The sequence below is a fragment of the Lepidochelys olivacea genome, assembly GCF_965140295.1.
Source record: "Lepidochelys olivacea isolate rLepOli2 genome assembly, chromosome: 3".
Taxonomy (NCBI): Eukaryota; Metazoa; Chordata; order Testudines; family Cheloniidae; genus Lepidochelys; species Lepidochelys olivacea.
In genome coordinates this window covers 113,736,856-113,757,434 of record NC_140413.1, presented here as the reverse complement: position 1 = coordinate 113,757,434, position 20,579 = coordinate 113,736,856, and the positions used below count along the sequence as shown (strand labels likewise).

General features: G+C 41.0%; 1 protein-coding gene across 1 annotated transcript in view; it reads right to left on the bottom strand.

Moving 5' to 3' along the window:
• Positions 1–20,579, bottom strand: part of UST (uronyl 2-sulfotransferase) — a 288,796-nt gene that overhangs the window by 140,750 nt on the left and 127,467 nt on the right. The window contains exons 3-4 of the mRNA XM_084625151.1: positions 12,487–12,642; positions 3,037–3,116 (exon numbers count right to left, since the gene is read on the bottom strand). Coding sequence (XP_084481277.1) covers positions 3,037–3,116; positions 12,487–12,642 — 236 coding nt within the window. The remainder of the gene's footprint in view (positions 1–3,036; positions 3,117–12,486; positions 12,643–20,579) is intronic.

The window sequence follows — 20,579 nt, the reverse complement described above, 5'->3', positions numbered from 1 at the left end:
CCTCTGTGCCCTGGTCAAATTCTGTCTTCCTAAAATTCCCCACTAGTTTCATCCAAGTTGGGTATTCTTCACTTTCTCTCCTATAAACTGCACTTTTAATAGCTACTGCATTTTATGCTAGAAGGGGCCGCACTCCATTCGATGATTTAATTCCTTCAGTAGGATTTGTAACACATTTTGGTATCCTTTGGGATGAAAGACAATTTTACCAATATATAAATGTACAACCATTAGGTCAAATTCACCCTGGTATAAAACCTGCCTTCTACATAGAGTGCTTCTGCCGATGTACACGGGCTGAAATTGTGGAAAAGCAGCATCACTTGCCCCATAACCTCAGTCGTGCAGAACACAATCCCATCCACAGCCTCAGAAACAACTCTGACATCATAATCAAAAAGGCTGACAAAGGAGGTGCTGTCGTCATCATGAACAGGTCAAAATATAAATGAGAGGCTACTAGGCAGCTCTTTAACACCACATTCTACAAGCCTTATCCCACTGAGGGTTACCAAAAGAAACTACACAATCTGCTCAAGAAACTCCCTGAAAAAGCACAAGAACAAATCTGCACAGACACACCCCTAGAACCCTGACCAGGGGTATTCTATCTGCTACCCAAGATCCATAAACCTGGAAATCCTGGACGCCCCATCATCTCAGGCATTGGCACCCTGACAGCAGGATTGTCTGGCTATGTAGACTCCCTCCACAGGCCCTATGCTACCAGCACTCCAAGCTATCTTCGAGACACCACTGACTTCCTGAGGAAACTACAATCCATTGGTGATCTTCCAGAAAACACCATCCTGGCCACTATGGACATAGATGCCCTCTACACCAACATTCCACGCAAAGATGGACTACAAGCCGTCAGGAACCGTATCCCCGATAATGTCACGGCAAACCTGGTGGCTGAACTTTGTGACTTTGTCCCCAAATGTGAAATAGTTATGAGTGAGGACAATGTATACCTTCAAGTCAGCGGCACTGCTATGGGTACCTGAATGGCCCCACAGTATGCCAATATTTTTATGGCTGACTTAGAACAACGCTTCCTCAACTCTCATCTCCTAACGTCCCTACTCTACTTGTGCTACACTGATGACATCTTCATCATCTGGACCCATGGAAAAGAAGCCCTTGAGGAATTCCACCATGCTTTCAACAATTTCCATCCCATCATCAACCTCAGCCTGGACCAGTCCACACAAGAGATCCACTTCCTGGACACTACAGTGCTAATAAGCAATGGTCACAAACACCACCCTATACCGGAAGCCTACTGACCGCTTTACTTACCTACATGCCTCCAGCTTTCATCCAGACCACACCACACGATCCACTGTCTACAGCCAAGCTCTAAGATACAACCGCATTTGCTCCAACCCCTCAGACAGAGACAAACACCTACAAGATCTCTATCAAATGTTCTTACAACTACAATACCCACCTGCTGAAGTGAAGAAATTGACAGAACCAGATTGACAGAGCCAGAAGAGCACCCAGAAGTCACCTACTACAGGACAGGTCCAACAAAGAAAGTAACAGAACGCCACTTGCCGTCACCTTCAGCCCCCAACTAAAACCTCTCCAGCTCACCATCAAGGATCTACAACCTATCCTGAAGGATGATCCCTCACTCTTACAGATCTTGGGAGACAGGCCAGTCCTTGCTTACAGACAGCCCCCCAACCTGAAGCAAATACTCACCGGCAACCACACACCACACAACAAAAACACTAACCCAGGAACCTACTCTTGCAACAAAGCCCATTACCAACTGTGTCCACATATCTATTCAGGGGACACCATCATAGGACCTAATCACATCAGCCACGCTATCAGAGGCTCGTTCACCTGCACATCTACCAATGTGATATATGTCATCATGTGCCAGCAATGCCCCTCTGCCATGTACATTGGCCAAACTGGACAGCCTCTACATAAAAGAATAAATGGACACAAATCAGACAAGAATTATAACATTCAAAAAGCAGTCGGAGAACACTTCAACCTCCCTGGACACTCAATTACAGACCTAAAAGTCGCAATTATTCCACAAAAAAACTTCAAAAACAAACTCTAGTGAGAAACTTGCTGAATTGGAATTAATTTGCAAACTAGACACCATTAAATTAGACTTGAATAAAGACTGGGAGTGGATGGCTCATTACACAAAGTAAAACTATTTCCCCATGCTTATTTTTCCCCCTACTGTTACTCACACCTTGTCAACTGTTGGAAATGAGCCATCCTAATTATCACTACAAAAGGTTTTTTTTTTTTCCTCCTGCTGATAACAGTTCACCTTAACTGATTGCTTTTGTTATAGTGGGTATGTCAACACCCATTTTTTCATGTTCTCTGTGTGTGTGTGTGTATGTATTGATACACACACACACACACACACACACACACATATATATATATATATATATATATATATCTTCCAACTGTATTTTCCACTGCATGCATTTGATGAAGTGGGTTTTAGTCCACGAAAGCTTATGCTCAAATAAATGTGTTAGTCTCTAAGGTGCCACAGGTACTCCTCGTCCTTTTTACTAAATTCAGTGGAAGTCTGAATTTAGCCTATTAGCAGACACACAACAGGTGTACATAACCATGCCAATTCATAGAACCTCCTGTCCCATCACATTTTAAAGGCAGAAGTTTATTAATATTTTACAATAGAGCTACCTTCAAGGAGGCAAAATCAACTGAATATGTGGCGGGAATTTCATTAATACATGATGCAGTACATAATTTTTTTTTAAGCTAGAAATGTCATTAACGAAAATTACCTCTTGTAGTTAAAAGCATGCAGTGGCATGCAGGCGGATTAAAACAAACTGTATGAATATTATGTAGCGAAAGTCTTACCCTTTGACCGTATTTGTGTAGCTTCCAGCATCAAAAGAGATTTTTCTCACAGCAATGACATACATTTGTTTGAAATCGAAGAGAAAAGTTATTTCTATTAACTGCAATAAAAAGAAACAAGAAAACCCTGTAATTGGGAAAGTGCCTTACCTTGAAAAGTTGAGGAAATGAACGTGTCTGGTGAATAAATAGGGCTGCTCAGCAGTGCTTATGTTTTTAATCAATTCCGTCTAAAAAAAATTAAACAAGAATTACAACTAAATCAAAATGACCAAATTAAGCCAAGTTGCGTTTTTGGACAGAAATGGCAACACTCAGACACTATCTAATCATTTAGTAGTTGAGACCTATTCACAAAAAAGTCAGGCTAGGACTGCAACGCTCGTGCTTATCCCCCACGTAAAAAGGGACAGATGGCAGAGCATCATGACAGTAGCACCAATGTCACCATTGTATATTAGGCATCAGCGTGCTAGGCCATGAGTTTAAACATTTCCAAAAGTTAATTTCTACTTTCGACAAAGGCACAAACTAAAATCCTAATTCTAAACCTACCCAAATCTGGATCTGACTTTTGAAAGTGGCCTTTATTTTCAAAATGGATCTAAACTACTAACTACAATTCCAAAATGTGAACTGCTTGAAATCTGAAATCAGAAAAAGTGGATTGAGATTATTACTGTTTTTACATAATGTTTTTACATACTGTTTTTACAGTTCCTATCATCACCAGATTACTGAATGGGTGGATGTCTGCTCAAATATTGAAGCAGACATTTCCCATTACTTCTTTTGTATAACATATTTAAAATGTGAATATAATTCTACATTTGACATAAATCTCTTTTCAAATAATGGTCTTTTGGCCTACTGCTTTCAAGACATTTTAGCAAAAGCTTTTAGATTTAATTTTGCATTATTAAAGATAATTAAAACTTTTTTCATGTAAAACAGCGGACGTGAAAAACTGAGTGTGTGTGTGTGTGTGTATATATATATATATATTATAATACTCAGCTTATATTAATAAATTCTCATGTGTGCAGACATCTAGTTTTTGCAGTGTTCTGGAAAATGTCAAGGACCTGAACATGTTAAATGAATATATGCAAAAAATTCCAAGCAATCTTGTTACTCTGATTTCTTGACTTCTGCTCTCCTTTGATTTTCTAATTGACAACATCAAAAGCTACAAGGCTGTATTAGAGAATAAAAGATACTGAACATGACTGCATTTGAAGAGCACAATAATTATACTGGTAATTTTACAAACTGGGTAGTGGAAACTAATACACAACGTAGGAACAATCCATAATGAAAAATAGCAATACAAAGAATTGCTCTAAAGTTCTGCTCTAACTTGTATAAATTCTAAGCACAAGTAAAATCAAAATTGAGGTCACGAATTTAGAAGATGGTTTCCCTCAATGTTATGAAGATTTTTTTTCCTTAAAACTGTATGGCATCTTACTCGCCACTTGCAAAAACAGACAAATTTGGCATCAAGCCTATCATTTAACAGATTTGAAACCAATAGAGTTCTAATGAGTAATCATGATAAAAACCAACAGAGTTTAATTGAAAATGGTCTCTTGACCATAGATACATTAAACTCTATAAAAGGGACATCATTCTCTGTTAAGTTATATAGGACAGTTTGAAAATCCTATAGAAAGAATTTACAGGAAAATGCAAATCTATTGTATTTTTCCATAAAGCAACTTGACCACCCACCTTCTGAAAACAGCAAGGGAGAAAGGGGCATGCATCTTTCCTTCTCTTGCTCTGGGATGAGAATTTTGGAATGACACACCTACACAGAAGTATGCTAGGCTGGAGGAGAATACCTTACTGTGGAAAATCTAAAACCCACTTTTACTAACTGATCCCCATTTTGATCTGGTGGTCCTTTGTCTCTGGATTTAATTTATAGATCACAGTCTATTGCTTCTTATCCATTATATTTTTCATTTTCTATTTTAGGTTTTTCTAAGATGTCTATCGCAACTGCATCCCAAGTGTCATGCCAATCCTTATACATTACACCTAGGAGTTAGAATAAAAGAGCAATTGGATGTTTACAATTTCAGATATACATACATGCTCTTTCTCCCTGCCCTCAACAACTGATGTTCCCCCATATAAGTATGAGAAGCAATGATGCAGCCCTAGGGTTGTCTCATCTATCTTGTTAAGCATGGCCCTCTACTGATGGACTGTCATTCTTGCTCCACCATGTGAGTGACCAAGTCTACCTTTATTGGCTGCAGTCTACAGAGATTATAAACCCTATGGAAGGGAGAGAAAAAAGAGAGGGCTGAAAGGGAGAAAGATAAGAAAGGAGGAGAGATGCTAAGGAAAAGAAGGAGAGGGGGAAGTGCTCGCTAATATCCTAATCTCCTACCAATGAATTCTTAAAGGGTATCAAATAGCTCTAATAATAAGCAGGTAATTAATCCTGGAGGCAATCCTGATGAGTCATGTGAAAATACAATGACTCACTTGACTAAACATTTTATTCATTTTTTCCCTAATAAACCACAAGCTAGAGGTACATTGCAGCTGTTTAGTGTAATCATTGTTAGTAGCCTCTGGATTCCCTGACCCAAATATAAACAGATTTCTGTGCAGCTCCCCCAGTACAGTGTTCAGAGTCTAGTAAAGTGTGGCGAAGAAGCCAGGCAAAATAATGCAGAGAGCTTGACTGGGTCATTTTTGAAAGAGCAGAACACCGACATTTTCCAACAAGAGTTACCATCTCCATCAACCAAATGTCAGCATGATACATCTGCTAGAAGGGTGGTGGTTGTATCTGTGGAAGATCATCATAATATCATGACATAAGCATCATCACATTCAGAGACTTACCTAGCTTTGAGAAAGAAACGGAAAAGAGGTTGCAATGGTTAGATCTCAGGTACCACATTAAAAAAAATAATAATTAAATTACAGGAGAAATGAAACAGCCAGAACTATATTAAGTTTTTAATGATAATATTGGAATTTTAACTGTATTATTTCACCTGCATGAAAGAGTGGCACACTGGAAGTCATTCACTATTGATAAATATTCACTTCATCATATCATCCTGGTGCTTACAGAGTATTTGATGAAATACATTAATTATGCATGCAACTCTCTCTTTAAAATATATTATACAACTGTGGTGAGGATGGTTGCATGCCCGATACCATATATTAATACAGGTGTATCTCTTTCTTACAAGCACAAATTTGGTAACAACAACTTGACCAACATTTTTCCACCTCAACAAAACTAGACATCACTTGACCTAAATGCCAGCCAGGCTCATGTAAGTCTCAGGAATGGAATAAAAGAGCGCTGTAGGTCAGCAATAAAGTGGATTTGGAGAGTCACATGCTGCTATTTGCACAGCACCTGACTGCAATGTGTCTTTTAGCAGGAGCTAATTCAGGTCAATCTCAATTTCTTGAGCTACAATAATATCCACTCACACCTGAAAACAGGAATAGGATTCTGTTTTGACTTAAAGCATATTCATATTTAGAGGCTTAAGCGCCAATGGACTCATCAGCAGATGAAGATAAGCCTATAGTTGTATATGAACAAGCAAGTGTGGTAAAAGACAGCAAGAAAGGGAAAGTAGGGCCCAACAGAAACAGATTTCAATAAATGAGAAGGACATAGCAGGGAAAATTACAAAGGAGTCTAAGAGAAAAACTGTTAGAGGAAAGAAGCACAAGTGTGTGTGATGTTTTGGAACTCATACGGCCCCATGATGCCTGTGGCTACGTTTTCTATGGGCCTCACTCCAATCCTCACTCTGAGTAAGATCTGTAGGCCTGTCTTAGCATGGGAGGAGAGACAAGAGAGAAGGTGATGTTGAATGGGGAAGAGGAAGGAGACACTGAGGAGGAAATGAAAGTGGGAGAGGGAAAGAAGGACAGACTTTGTGAAGAAAATGGAAAGAGATGGAGTAGATACAAGTGCAAGCCATCACTGAGATCCTTCCCAGGCCAGCAACAGGTAGGAGGGAAACAGAAAGGAGTGAGAAAGTGAGAAATGAGAGGAAAAAGTCTAGAAGGACACAGATGGAGGACACAGAAGGAAGGAGAGGACCAGTAGAACATATAGATTCTTAAATGGGACAAATACATCAAAGGGCAGACTGGAGAAAGTGGAAGAATTAAGGGAGTGTGTTCATTATGATAAGGGACCTGAGGGAGGGTTCTACTGTCTCTAGAAGGATTCATGTCCTCTCTCTGGATACTGCCATGATATCTCCTCTCAGGGATTACTTTTAGCCTAGATAATGGAGATAGTTCTGAAGAGCAAATAATTTCCCTTTGAAATGCACTAGATTACACTAAATGGGTATACTATCAAACTAGGTTCCAGCTCACTCTTAACTTACTCCATTCAAACACAGGAGTGGAGGGAGAGAGTAAGTGTAGAGGCAGAGGGAAGGAATGGGGAGTGGCAGGAAGTGACATCAGACCCCAGGATGTCTCCAATTAATTCGGGCCTTGGCAGCACACCAATGCTCAAGCTTGGTTGCTGGCCAAAAGTGAGTACCTACTGGTATGTACAATAAATTGTACCTAAGAAAAAAATACATAAGGCAAAAACTACTCATAGATATCTGGGGAATTAGCAAACAAAAGCAAGCCAGCCACAATTACCTATCTACTCTAAAAGAACAACTGTGCTAGCACAAGTTCTCTGCCACTGTTAGTGATGTATCTGTTATAACACAATTTATGATCTGTGTGTACAGAAAAACCTGAATCTACAAATCTACGAGGGAGCAGCGATTGAGTCCAGAGAACAGAGTTTTAGTCTAGGACCTGACTAGCTCCTCAACCCAATGAGCAAATCAGGACCTAAATAAAAACAATGTTTATTAACATGATTTATTGGATAGGTTCTCAACTTTAATGTTCCTGTAACAGTTTTTTGCACTGAATTTTAAACAGAACTGTCAACTATTCAGGCCCAGATCCAGATGCATATGCAAACAGCAGCCCTGGAAGTCTCAAACTATTTTTAAAGGAAGGTTTATCTTAAACCAGCCAAAGCAAGAACATCAGAATGAAGGGTAAAAGTCAAAGGAGACACTTCCTCCTCCTTACAGGGAAGTCTCAAGTTACCATCCTCATCACAAGAAGATCTTCAGTCATGCTGTGAGAAAACCCATCAAGTCAGGATGGATCAGCATAATCAGTGCTTGAATGCAGCCTGCTGTTGCATTTACAGCAAAAATCCACCAGGTGGCATAGTGAAATGCTCACAAGAAAACTGGATGGGGCCCCTTTATACCCTTTAAAGGGTATATATAAATGTGGTGGATGGCATCCAGCCATATCATTGATCAAAAACTAAAATAATTTGGACTTGAAGACAGAGGAAAATCAAGATGTACTATCAGCACTTATTAGCTTCCTTGCTCAGAGCAATTGCCTTTTGTTTTTTATTTCTAAAAAGCATGTTTTGTTCCATGATAAACAAAATCAGTAGATAACCCTGCCTGAAGAATTTGTTTGCTGTCCAAGTGGTTTTTAAAACTGCTGTATTTCATCAGAAGTGAATTCAAGTTCAAAATGTAAAAACACTGAGGCTGGCATGACTTTCCAACGGCACAGTGGTGTCAGTTTACAATCTTCACTAATACTAATGGAAACACAGAAAGACACGCTTTCTTTTTCTCTTGCTGTCTCTCTCTCTCTCTCAGAACATTTTACCTTCTTACTGTCTTAATTTCAGTCTTTACAAAAAGCATGCAAGGTCAAGTAGATACAGGTATCTCGAGACATCATTTATCACTTTCATCTGCACTGTACTTCATACTTCCTTTTGGTAGAAAATTCACGTCTGCTTCATCATCACAGGAATGTGAATCAGTCTTCATTTTCATCTCTAAGGTATTGAGAATTCCTTCAAAAACTTCCTAAGTGTCCATACTGTTCTGAACATTTTTCCATGGCAGGTTGTCTTTTATAAGCTGTTATTTTTTTAAATAAACTGACCTTTTATTAGTATTTTATAGTTCAAGTACATAAAAAGCTGACTATCCAAAAATAGGGGAGGGAGAATTATGTAAATTTAATAGTCAGGGAAAACTGCTCTCATTGGACACCTGCAATAGTAAATCTATACACAAGTAGAGTCTTGAATCAGAGTCCAAAAGGGCTAAAAAAGCGATTAGTCTAGGCATAGGGCCACCTACTGATGTAAAGAAAGGTTAATTAGGATATCATTAGTATTACAAGAACCACACATGATATTAATGATTACTAATATCATATGTAGCTCTTGTAATACAATTTAAATTAGAAGGTCCGAACAGTCAGTATGACCCTTCTTGGGGTACCCAGGCACCTCACCAACACTTGCCCCTAGGATGAGAAAGTCTTGTCTGTGCCCGCTGGGGTTCAGGTCCCTGACTCCACAGGCCACAGGGAACACCAGCACTAATTTCCAGGCTTCTGCAGGCCTCATGCTCGCTATACAGGTCAGCAATAGATACACCAACCCCTGAGTCCTCTGAGCCTCCCTCTGGAGTGCCCAGCCAGTTCCACTGAGCACCCTCAGAACTCTCATATTTGTTACTCCCACAAGAATGGTACACACCAGCTTGCAAAAGTCAACTCCACATCACCACTCTACTTAACACACAGCACTTACATATACAGGGAAAACAAGAATAAGTTTATTATCAAAGAACAGACAGTCAAGTGATAGAGAGTGAGAATATTGGAAACAAATGGTTACCAACATAACAAAATCATGACATGCTTTCTAGAGACTAAGCTTAACTAACATGGCATTCCCCTATACCCTTGCTTACCCTAGGTCCTTTCTTCAGCATTTACAGTTTGGCTGAGACATCTTCTTATAAGATTAAGTCCACTGGCAGCTCATCCTCACAGAATGAAGGAATACGTGGAGGTTCATCTGCATCCCAGATATAGTTTCAGAAGTTCATTGTCTTATCCCTAAATAGGATAACTCCTGCTGTTTTGTTTCTTCCTCCGGCCTATGGATTCACATTTTGCTTAGACTGTAAATAGGTATTCACTGTGAGCCACACACCTACTTAGTTTTCATGTGACCTGCCAGAGTAAGGTAAGCATCTCTTCTCCCCTGCCTGCCAGGAGTATATGGATCATCTTTTGGTGACCTGTCTTAACTTACAGACCTAGAGAATCGGAATGACTTATTTTTAGTTTTTAATGACTTATTTTTAAATTACTTATTTTTAGTTTACGGGAAATAAAACAAAAATTCTGGATGTAAGGACAAGGTACAAGCAACAAAGAGCTCAGAGAAAGCACAGAAGTAATGAAGAAGCTTCCTGTTTAAAAGGATGAGGTAAAATGTCCACTTACGGAAGACTTCCATGGAAAATCTGAAGCATATGTTAAGGGGCCTGAACAGTACTCTTTTACAATTATTGAACCCTGTGTGAAGAGAAAATGATATTTTCCTCGAATACTGGTGGGAAACATGACATTTACAATGTTTAAAAACTTGTGCTGTCTCCTGCAAGCGGATGCGATGATGTATAAGGACTTAAGAAGTGGTTAAAAAGTATGTCACAAAACCAAAACTTCCTAAGTGAAAGTTATAAATTTAATTTAAGAAACTGAATGGAAGGGAAAAAACCCTCTGGATTTCCACCTTGTTTATAATAAATTTCCACTACTCATTTTCTTGACACAAGGAACTATGAATTAAGGAACAAACTGTGAGCACTGTTCTTACAATGGAACTGACTTTGGGAGCAGCTCTGTGCAGTTTTAGTGTTAGAGGCCCAAACCTCAAAACGGTATAGGTGCCTCTCATTGAAATCAATGGGATTTAGGCACCTCTGAGGATCTGATCAGAGTCATCAAAGAAAAACGCTCACCAGACTGTGAAGACACCTTTGCCAATGTGCCATGTTGCAGGAAAAAAGGCCCAGTCTCCATGTAAAGACAGGTGATGGGGTTCACTTCATCTCAGAGGACATCAGTAAATAGGTGGATCATTGTTTCCATTATGGAAGGACATTGCACCAACTGTAACCATGGACGTGGTCAGCTACCCATTTGTCCCCCCTTCACCACAGGAACGAGGAGAGCCACACATAAAGGATGCCTTCTATGCACAGATCGGGGAAGGCGGTGATGGTGGGAACTACACTAGTCCAGAAATTGCTAGTTCTAATCTCTCCATTTTCTCCTCAGTTGAAGGCTGCATATGTACATTAAACTGGAGGAAAGATCTGACCTCATAGGTTTTGGTATAATATTTATTAATACTTAGTGACAAAGAATCTGCAGTAATACATTGTGACACTACACCCCATCTTAGTCATAGTAATATGATGATGATATGATTATGGCGTAATTATGAGGCATTTTGTACAAGGTGTCGTTGGAAAAGTTATTATTATCTTATTATGTACCTGTATTTACTATGTACCTGTATTTCAAATGTAGTTACACCTGTGTGACACCCACTAGGCAAGAGGCTTCCAGTCTAGATAGCTGGCTGTGAAGGGCCTATCCAAGGTAATGGACCATTAGGAAAAACAACAGACCTTAGGAGAAGCTTATTCCCCACCTGTGAGCCTTCCTCAGAATGCTCCAGACAGCCTGTAAGTAATGGCTGCTATGACTCTGCAAGGGCATGTGACCAGGGCACATGACTCTGGACTCCATTTTGGGTGTCTATATTTTTCCACAAACTGGTCTGGGAACTGGTTTTGGAACAAAGGGTTCCCACCATATGCTAAAGCTATATAAGGCAGGGAGTGACATCATCTGTTGTTCTTCACTCTCCCACAACTCAACACCTGAGAGAAGCTCCTAAGGAAAAGGACTTGGAACTGGGGTGGAGATCCAAAGCTGCAAAGCAAGTACAAACCTGCTTGTATCATCAATCAGGGTGAGATTGTTAATTCAAATCCTATCCTTCTAGTATGTTAAACTTAATTTGCATTTTTGTTTCTTTACTAGGTAATCTGTTTTCATCTGTTCGCTATCATTTAAAATCTACCTTTTTTGTAGTTAATAAACTTATTTTATGTTTTAAATCTAAACCAATAAGTTTGGAGTGAAGTGCTTGGGAATCTTAGCTCAAGGAGCAGGAGTGTTGTATTTCCTCCCCACATTGAGGGAGGGGAGGAACTCTATGAGCTTACGCTGTGCAATTCCCTGTGCAGCGCAAGACAGTATAATTTTGCATTTATACTCCAGAAGGGGGTGGGGGATGCCTGGAGAGCTGAGAAATTGGCTGGTGTCAGTCTGCTCTCAGGTAACCCAGTTTGGGTGTGTGGTGCAACCTGCTGTGGCGCTGGGTGATAACAGGGCCTGGGTGAGGTTGGCTGTGTCCCCAACCCAGCTGTGTGTCTTAGAGGGGCGCAGTGGTTCCCACAGCTCCTATACTGCACCCCGGGGTAACAACCCATCACATACATATTTATAGATACATTTCCACATGGTGATTGGGATTTAGCCACACTACCTTATCTACCACATATTAAGAGAAGTCAGTTGAACAATATATCCCTGTCTTTCATAACTTAAAAATGGAACACACACAGAACATCTAAATGAGCGTAAACAACTTACTTGTTCATTTTTGGTCAGTCTGGTTTTGTTATGAATGTCTGATGTAACCAGGTTGAACCCATGTCTCTCCGACAAGATTCTCAAAAGCAAAACCACAGTTCGACTCCCACACTTTCCAACTCTGTTGTACACCACTTGGCTAGGGAAAGGAAGTACCTAGATAAAGATTGAAAAGAAATGCAGTGAACACACTGGTCTTTCCATGTCTACAATACATTTGCTGTGACTCAAGAGATAAAGATTTCCTGAGTATTACACATGTCCATGTCTAGATCAGAAGTGTTCCATTCCACTGGCAAGCTATAAACACAGTTAGATTCTTTAGAATATTAATGGGAGGCTTGATAACTCAGAAAACGGTGATGGGATATAGAGACTCCCCCAATGAGGTTCCAGTTTAATATTCTAGTACAGGCCAGTCGTGACACAGACATATCACTGCTTGATGGCTTCTATTTAAATGAGTTCATGGGCTTAAGCTGGTTGCTTGTACCCACATCACAAAACACATCATCACAATTAGCACCCTTGCTGACTGTCTCAGTAGAGACAATGCAGACTGAATGGTTATGGAAAGTATGCTACTTCTGGACCTGGTCCTTTTGAGTCAGCGTTGACATATTCTGAAAGGGCAACGTGAAGGAAGATGTGATGGATAGAGGCCTTCAGGTGCCAGAGCTATCAATCTGGAACCTTTCACCAGCACTAAAATTCATTAACCGTTTTTTTAAATTAAGAGAATAAATCTTCTAAAGAGACATTATGTATGAATCATGCCTTGACAGCTAAGTTAAAAACAGAGTTCAGTTGGCTCCAATTCAAAAGTGGATTACTTGACCCACCACACAACACTGTTTATAAAATGACATCTCTCTAAATCAGTAGATAACTCAAATGAATTTAAGTGTCAGCTAATTAGATGGGTCAACAAACTGGCCTCATCGACCCTCCCAATAAACAACCACCAGACTCCTTCTGCTGTTGTACAATTTGAGTACATTTTACACTCTATTTCTGACCAACTTGATCCCACAGGAATTACTCAGACAGAATGTCCAACCATATTTTAACACTAGTTTAAAAATGCAGCCTTTGATGGAAAGATCGTGTGGTAGTAAGTGTTTGCTGACTGGTGGCTTTTGGAAGTCATTTTTCATTTTTGTCAGTTTAATTTTTAATGTTTTGAATGATTTTTGGCCATATTTTTATATAATACAAAAGGTTTTAAGTATGGATTCAAAACAACCAAGGGAATCATGAAATCCAGATAGGTAAGGAAGAACATTTCAGATCCAAGTCACGTGGGGAAAGACAATAATTTGGAAATCAAAAATGGCAAGAATGAAGGAATGATTATTCCCTCATTTGTGTCCACACTGACACTGAAGTCCCTATGCTGATCTGAATTGCACCCATAGCCACAGGAAATGTTGTATTGATCTATTGATGTCTAATATCGAATATATTTTAAAGTAACATAAGAAATAAATATTAAGCACTCTGTTTTATATTCTCAAAGCTATTTATAGTCATTAACTAATGTCTTTGAACAAGTTAGGTATTTTAGAACAGCAAATATGCTTCAGAAAAAACAACTACTATGTACCAAACCCTGAATTTGTTGTGAAAACCTCACCGAGGAAGCTTAGCAGTAACTAAATTAAGTACTGCAGATTTGGCCATATTGCCCCCCCAGAGCTATATAATATAAAATGGATTTAAGTATGAATTCAACGCAGCCAAGGAAATCATGAGATCCAAATAGCTAAGGAAGAACATTTCAAATCCAAGTCACATGAGGAAAGACAATAAATTTGGAATTCATAAATGGCAAGGACGAAGGAAGTATGGTAATAAAAAGCTGATTTTTTCAAAAAAAAAAAAAGAGAAGATCAGCAAAATCAGGAAATCCCCACCATTACAATGAACAAAGTGAGAAATCATGGCGAGAACCATAATTTCGACTAGAGGTAAGGTCAAATGGTATTGAAATTCTGAAATATTGAATAGCTGGAATCGTAGCTACATGAGGGGAGGGTAGCTCCCCTGAGTTGGCGGGGATAGAATTCACCTCCCCAACAAATCTGTGTTCCACCAGCACAGAGCCTGAATACTTAGCCTTTGTGTGGGCAGAGGGGAGTCCACCCTTAGCTACTCATTTGGAGAGAGGTATTAATCATGGACAGTGCATGAACCGCCAGCTGTGGGACGCTAGTCCCCAGACCCACCCCTTCTCACCGAGGCCCCACCCTTTCCGCGCCCCCTGTCGGAGCCCAGAGGGCCCCCTCCATTGCAACTGCCGGACTCTGCCCCAGACTAGTGCCCCCAGCCTTGGAGCGCCCCCAACTCCCTCCTCCAGCCCCAGAGCGACAGGTGGGAGGGTGGCAAGACCCAAACCGGGGCCATCCCACAGGGGGACTGGAGCCACGCCAAGCAGGAGGGGGACTGGGGACTGAGCACAGGCGGGGTCACACCTGGCTGTTTGGGGAGGCACAGCCTCCCCCAGCCTATGATATCCACAGCACATGGTATTAAGGGAAGGAAACAGTTGATGAATTTCTCAATTAATAGTAAGGCAAGCGAGAGAGTTCACTGTTAGGATACACTTTAGCTCCTTAAACAAAATCATTTTGTATATTACATAAATATCTGCAACAAGCTCTTTCCCGGTATTCATATCTATACTAGTGCAGCTGTTCAAGGAAAGAAAAGAAAACATACTGGATATCATTTAGCTAGCCAATTTTAGGGTTTTTTGTCAACAACAAAATGAAGACAGACAACACTGGCTGAAAGCTAGTTCTGAACTGAAAATCTTTTAAGTAGCATATATCCTGCCATAATTTAGAATGTCTTTTTCGTTCAAATGCCACCAGAGTCTTAATCGTTTGTTTCAATTATACTTTACTGTGAGCCAAAAATACAGCACAGCTTTCTTTCTGCTGTCCACACTTCCCTCATGCTAATCAGGGTAGGAATCTACATTTTTACAACACAAAGAAACAGTTTTCACTGCTAGGAGGATCTGTCAATACTAGCTTTGCATGTATTCAGCAGTTCTGGTTTTTCCAACCTGGTGAAAACAGGTTCATTTCTTTTCCTTTAACACCCTTTCATAAAGTGTACGCTCATTTTGCCTTTTCTCTTTTAACAAACCTTCCAGTTTCCAACCCTGTTCAGCTGCCCTTTGGCAGTTCCTTAATGGCAGTGAAGGCAAAAATCAATAAAGCCTGGTTAGTTGCCTCTACTATTTCTACTGCGCCTTTCTTATCTGGGATCTAAAGCATTACCTCCAACCTGCATCTCACCTCCATCTGAGTTCCAAATGTCTGTTTGAACATGGTGCATCGAAGAACACTGCAACATACCTTTATTCTTTGAGCTATTACAGGTGACCTAGGCTCCCTGAATTCTGATATTTCTCTTGACTCAGTCAGCTGTCAAGGAACACTCATGAGAAAAAAACGTGATACTACTGGTGTGCTCTCTGCAGCACAACTAAACCTGACTGCCCCACTCATCTTCTGAGAAAAGGAGGCCTAGCAGAACCGTTGAGAAACTCTGTTCTCTCTCTCCTGTGGACAGAGAATTTTGGTATTACAACCACATGCATTCTAACTTGTCAACAGCCAAATATTTATTAAGGAAAATTGGAAGAAAAAAAAAAAGCAGTAGGATAAAACACACAAGTGTCAAAGATTTTAATGGAGTGTCACCAATGATGACTTGGATATTGTCAAGTCCACTTTATAGAGTTAGACGAAAGGAGAGCTATTCTGTAACAGAGACAGATCCTAGTATAATTGCACTTAAACTGTACCTATGAGACCTGGAAAGTGCAAAGCATGAGTGGTACTCATCAATGTTACAGGTAGATAGTAAACTCTGAGGGCAGGGACTGTCTTTATACTCTGTGTTTATACAGCACCTCACACAATGGGATCCTGGCCCGTAACTAGGCCTTTTAAGATCTACAGCAGGGGTCCCCAAAACTCTGGGACCCAGAGGAACGTTTAGGGGAGAGGAAGGATGTGGGGAGGAAAAGAGGGAGGGAGGGCCACCCAGCCCTGCTCCGCCCCATCCCCTGCTCTATTCCGGCCCCACCCCCATCCCCTGGCCCCGTGCCTGACTTGGCCTCACCCTTGGTGCGGTTCCGCCCCTGGCCAGGGGCCCGGCTGCTGGCTGCCGCTCCAGTCCTAGCCCTGCCCCCCCTCCAGCCTCGGCCCCTGGCTGAGGCTCCAGGCCTGGCACCAGACCCACCCCCAGCTGTGGCCCCAGCGTTGGCTGCCTTATCTCTGTCCACACCCTCCCAACCCCCTGAGCCGCAGCCCTGCTCCTGGCTCCGGGGGAGGGATAGGAGGTGCAGACACAGGGAAGGGGGAGGCCCCAACCCTCAAATGTTTGGGGATCACTGCTCTACAGTAATACAAATAATCAACAACAACAGTGTAAAATAAATTAGGTGCATAGTTTGTACATGCCTGTGTGGCTTGCACAAACTGTCCTTTCAGCTAAAACCAACTCTGGCTGAAATCAAGGTATAGCTCAAACAACTGCTACATAACTATGCAAGAACAGTATCGTTTAGCGACCTGATGATTGAGGCAATAAATGAAAAGGCAGATTGCACTGTTGTTCTCCACAGTGCCAGCTCACACCCCCAGGGGAGTCATAGTTTCATCTGATGTGGGGGATATTGGGTGTGCTGCTAAATCTGTTTTATAGAATTATTTTTATAGTATATCACGGTTCTGTAATGGCTTCTGTTAAGAAACCAGGGTTGAGAGACTGGTGTTCCAATGTAACTTGCTGCAAATTTACATGTGTGCACTAGAGCAGTTACTACTTGGAAGTCTGAACTATGCCAGAGTCAAATCAGGTGAGAAGAGTGGTACTATACTCCATTTCAAGTACACATCTAATTTATTAGATTAGCAATTTCAGGCCAATGAGTTCAGCCCTTTGTCTCCTTTAGAAAAAGTACCTTAGGCACTCACTCAAGAAAAAAACTTGTTCTAACAAAAAATAAAAAGGTTACAGTAAAATATTTCAAGATACAGGGCTACATCTTTGACTTTAGCCAAGATGTGCCCAACATAGGAACGAGGCAGAGGGTTGGGGGAAGGCATCCACTTTCCCAATCCTGTGGCCAGTTTAGCCTGTGGTGTATCAGAGTTCTGCCAGCTGCGGATTGCCAGAAAAAGCAGTGGGGGACAAAGGTCTGGCCCAGATTAATTATTTTTAGGCATTTGTATGACATTTATCAACGTAGTATCCAAGCACCTAGTTGATCCCAGTCAGAGAAGCAGAACTATTCTTCTAATTGAAAGCAACTCTCCAGATTAAATCCTGGACGCCCCATCATCTCAGGCATTGGCACCTTGACAGCAGGATTGTCTGGCTATGTAGACTCCCTCCACAGGCCCTATGTTACCAGCACTCCAAGCTATCTTCGAGACACCACTGACTTCCTGAGGAAACTACAATCCATTGGTGATCTTCCAGAAAACACCATCCTGGCCACTATGGATGTAGAACCCTTCTGCACCAACATTCCACACAAAGATGGACTACAAGCCGTCAGGAACAGTAACCCCGATAATGTCACGGCAAACCTGGTGGCTGAACTTTGTGACTTTGTCCTCACTCATAACTATTTCACATTTGGGGACAATGTATACCTTCAAGTCAGCGGCACTGCTATGGGTACCCGAATGGCCCCATAGTATGCCAACATTTTTATGGTGGACTTAGAACAATGCTCCCTCAACTCTTGTCTCCAATGCCTCTACTCTACTTGTGCTACACATCTTCATCATCTGGACCCATGGAAAAGAAGCCCTTGAGGAATTCACCATGCTTTCAACAATTTCCATCCCACCATCAACCTCAGCCTGGACCAGTCCACACAAGAGATCCACTTCCTGGACACTACAGTGCTAATAAGCGATGGTCACATAAACATCACCTATACCGGAAACCTACTGACCGCTATTCCTACCTACATGCCTCCAGCTTTCATCCAGACCACACCACATGACCCATCGTCTACAGCCACGCTCTAAGATACAACCGCATTTGCTCCAACCCCTCAGACAGAGACAAACACCTACAAGATCTCTATCAAGCATTCTTACAACTACAATACCCACCTGCTGAAGTGAAGAAACAGACTGACAGAGCCAGAAGAGCATCCAGAAGTCACCTACTACAGGACAGGCCCAACAAAGAAAGTAACAGAACACAACTAGCCGTCACCTTCAGCCCCCAACTAAAACCTCTCCAGCGCATCAAAGATCTACAACCTATCCTGAAGGATGATCCCTCACTCTCACAGATCTTGGGAGACAGGCCAGTCCTCACTTGCAGACAGCCCCACAACCTGAAGCAAATACTCATCAGCAACCACACACCACACAACAAAAACACTAACCCAGGAACCTATCCTTGCAACAAAGCCTGTTGCCAACTGTGTCCACATATCTATTCAAGGGTCACCATCATAGGAATTAATCACGACAGCCACACTATCAGAGGCTCGTTCACCTGCACATCTACCAATGTGATATATGTCATCATGTGCCAGCAATGCCCCTCTGCCATGTATATTGGCCAAACCGGACAGTCTCTACACAAAAGAATAAATGTACACAAATCAGACGTCAAGAATTATACATTCAAAAAGCAGTCGGAGAACACTTCAACCTCCCTGGACACTCAATTACAGACCTAAAAGTCGCAATTATTCAACAAAAAAAACTTCAAAAACAGACTCCAATGAGAAACAGCAGAACTGGAATTAATCTGCAAACTGGACACCATTAAATTAGACTTGAATAAAGACTGGGAGTGGATGGCTCATTACACAAAGTAAAACTATTTCCCTATGCTTATTTTTTCCCCTACTGTTACTCACAACTTGTCAACTGTTGGAAATGGACCATCCTGATTATCACTACAAAAGTTTTTCCTTCTCCTGCTTTAATCGATTGGTCTCATTAAGAGTTGGTATGGCAACCCCCATTTTTTCATGTTCTCTATCTTTATTTATCTTCCTACTGTATTTTCCACTGCATGCATCTGATGAAGCGGACATTAGCCCACGAAAGCTTATGCTCAAATACATTTGCTAGTCTCTAAGGTGCCACAAGTACTCCTCGTTCTTTCTGATGATACAAACTAACATGGCTACCACTCTGAAAAGAGGAAATTCTGTCTCTCTTTCTTAACCACTTTGCAAATTTGACCAAAAAGTGAAAGGAGAAACCAAATGCCATGATACATGCTAGTAAACCTACTATTTATGGTAATTCACTGTGAAGAGTGATAAGCACAGGATACAGCAGTACACCCTTTAAATTCTACCCTCCCAAAATTACACTCATTCTTGGCAGTAAAGCTTAATGTTGTTTAATATTTGGGGGCCTTCATTTTTACTTCTGAACCGTGAAATGAACTAGCACCATCCAAAATACCTTCGGTAGCTGGGAAGTGTTTGGTTATTACCTGGTAAGATCTATTATTCCAGAGGCATTACAAGCTTTCTTTAGCAAGTGAACATGGGACTTTCTATACTCTTACAGAGGCTAGCCACAGACAAGATCTACACAATATCATAACACATTTCCATTTGGAGCCTAGAGTCCTAGAGTTCATTATCAACATTTCCTACAAAAAGTATTACTTTGTTTAAGCAGAGAATTCTAGCATCTGCAGAACTCCACAGGTGATAGATGTAATGTCTGGTAGTAATAGCTGCTGCTAAGCCTTTCCAAAACAATTGTCCATGATGCTTGACTGGGTAATGTCAAACACTTTTTATTATGTTGAATAATGTTACACAACAGGATCTATGACAGGGAAATAAAAATGTTGTTAGTATATCACAGGACCATAAAACATCCTCTGATTTAAAGACTCAAGTGAGTGATGTTCTGGATTTTCTCATTCATTCCATTCAAAGTACAACAAAGCTTACGGTATACCCTGATTACGTACTTTTAGGGTATGTAAAGACTTCGAGCAGGGGGTGCAATTCCCAGCTTGAGGAGCCATACACTAGCTCTGACTGAGCTAGCACACTAAAAATAGAG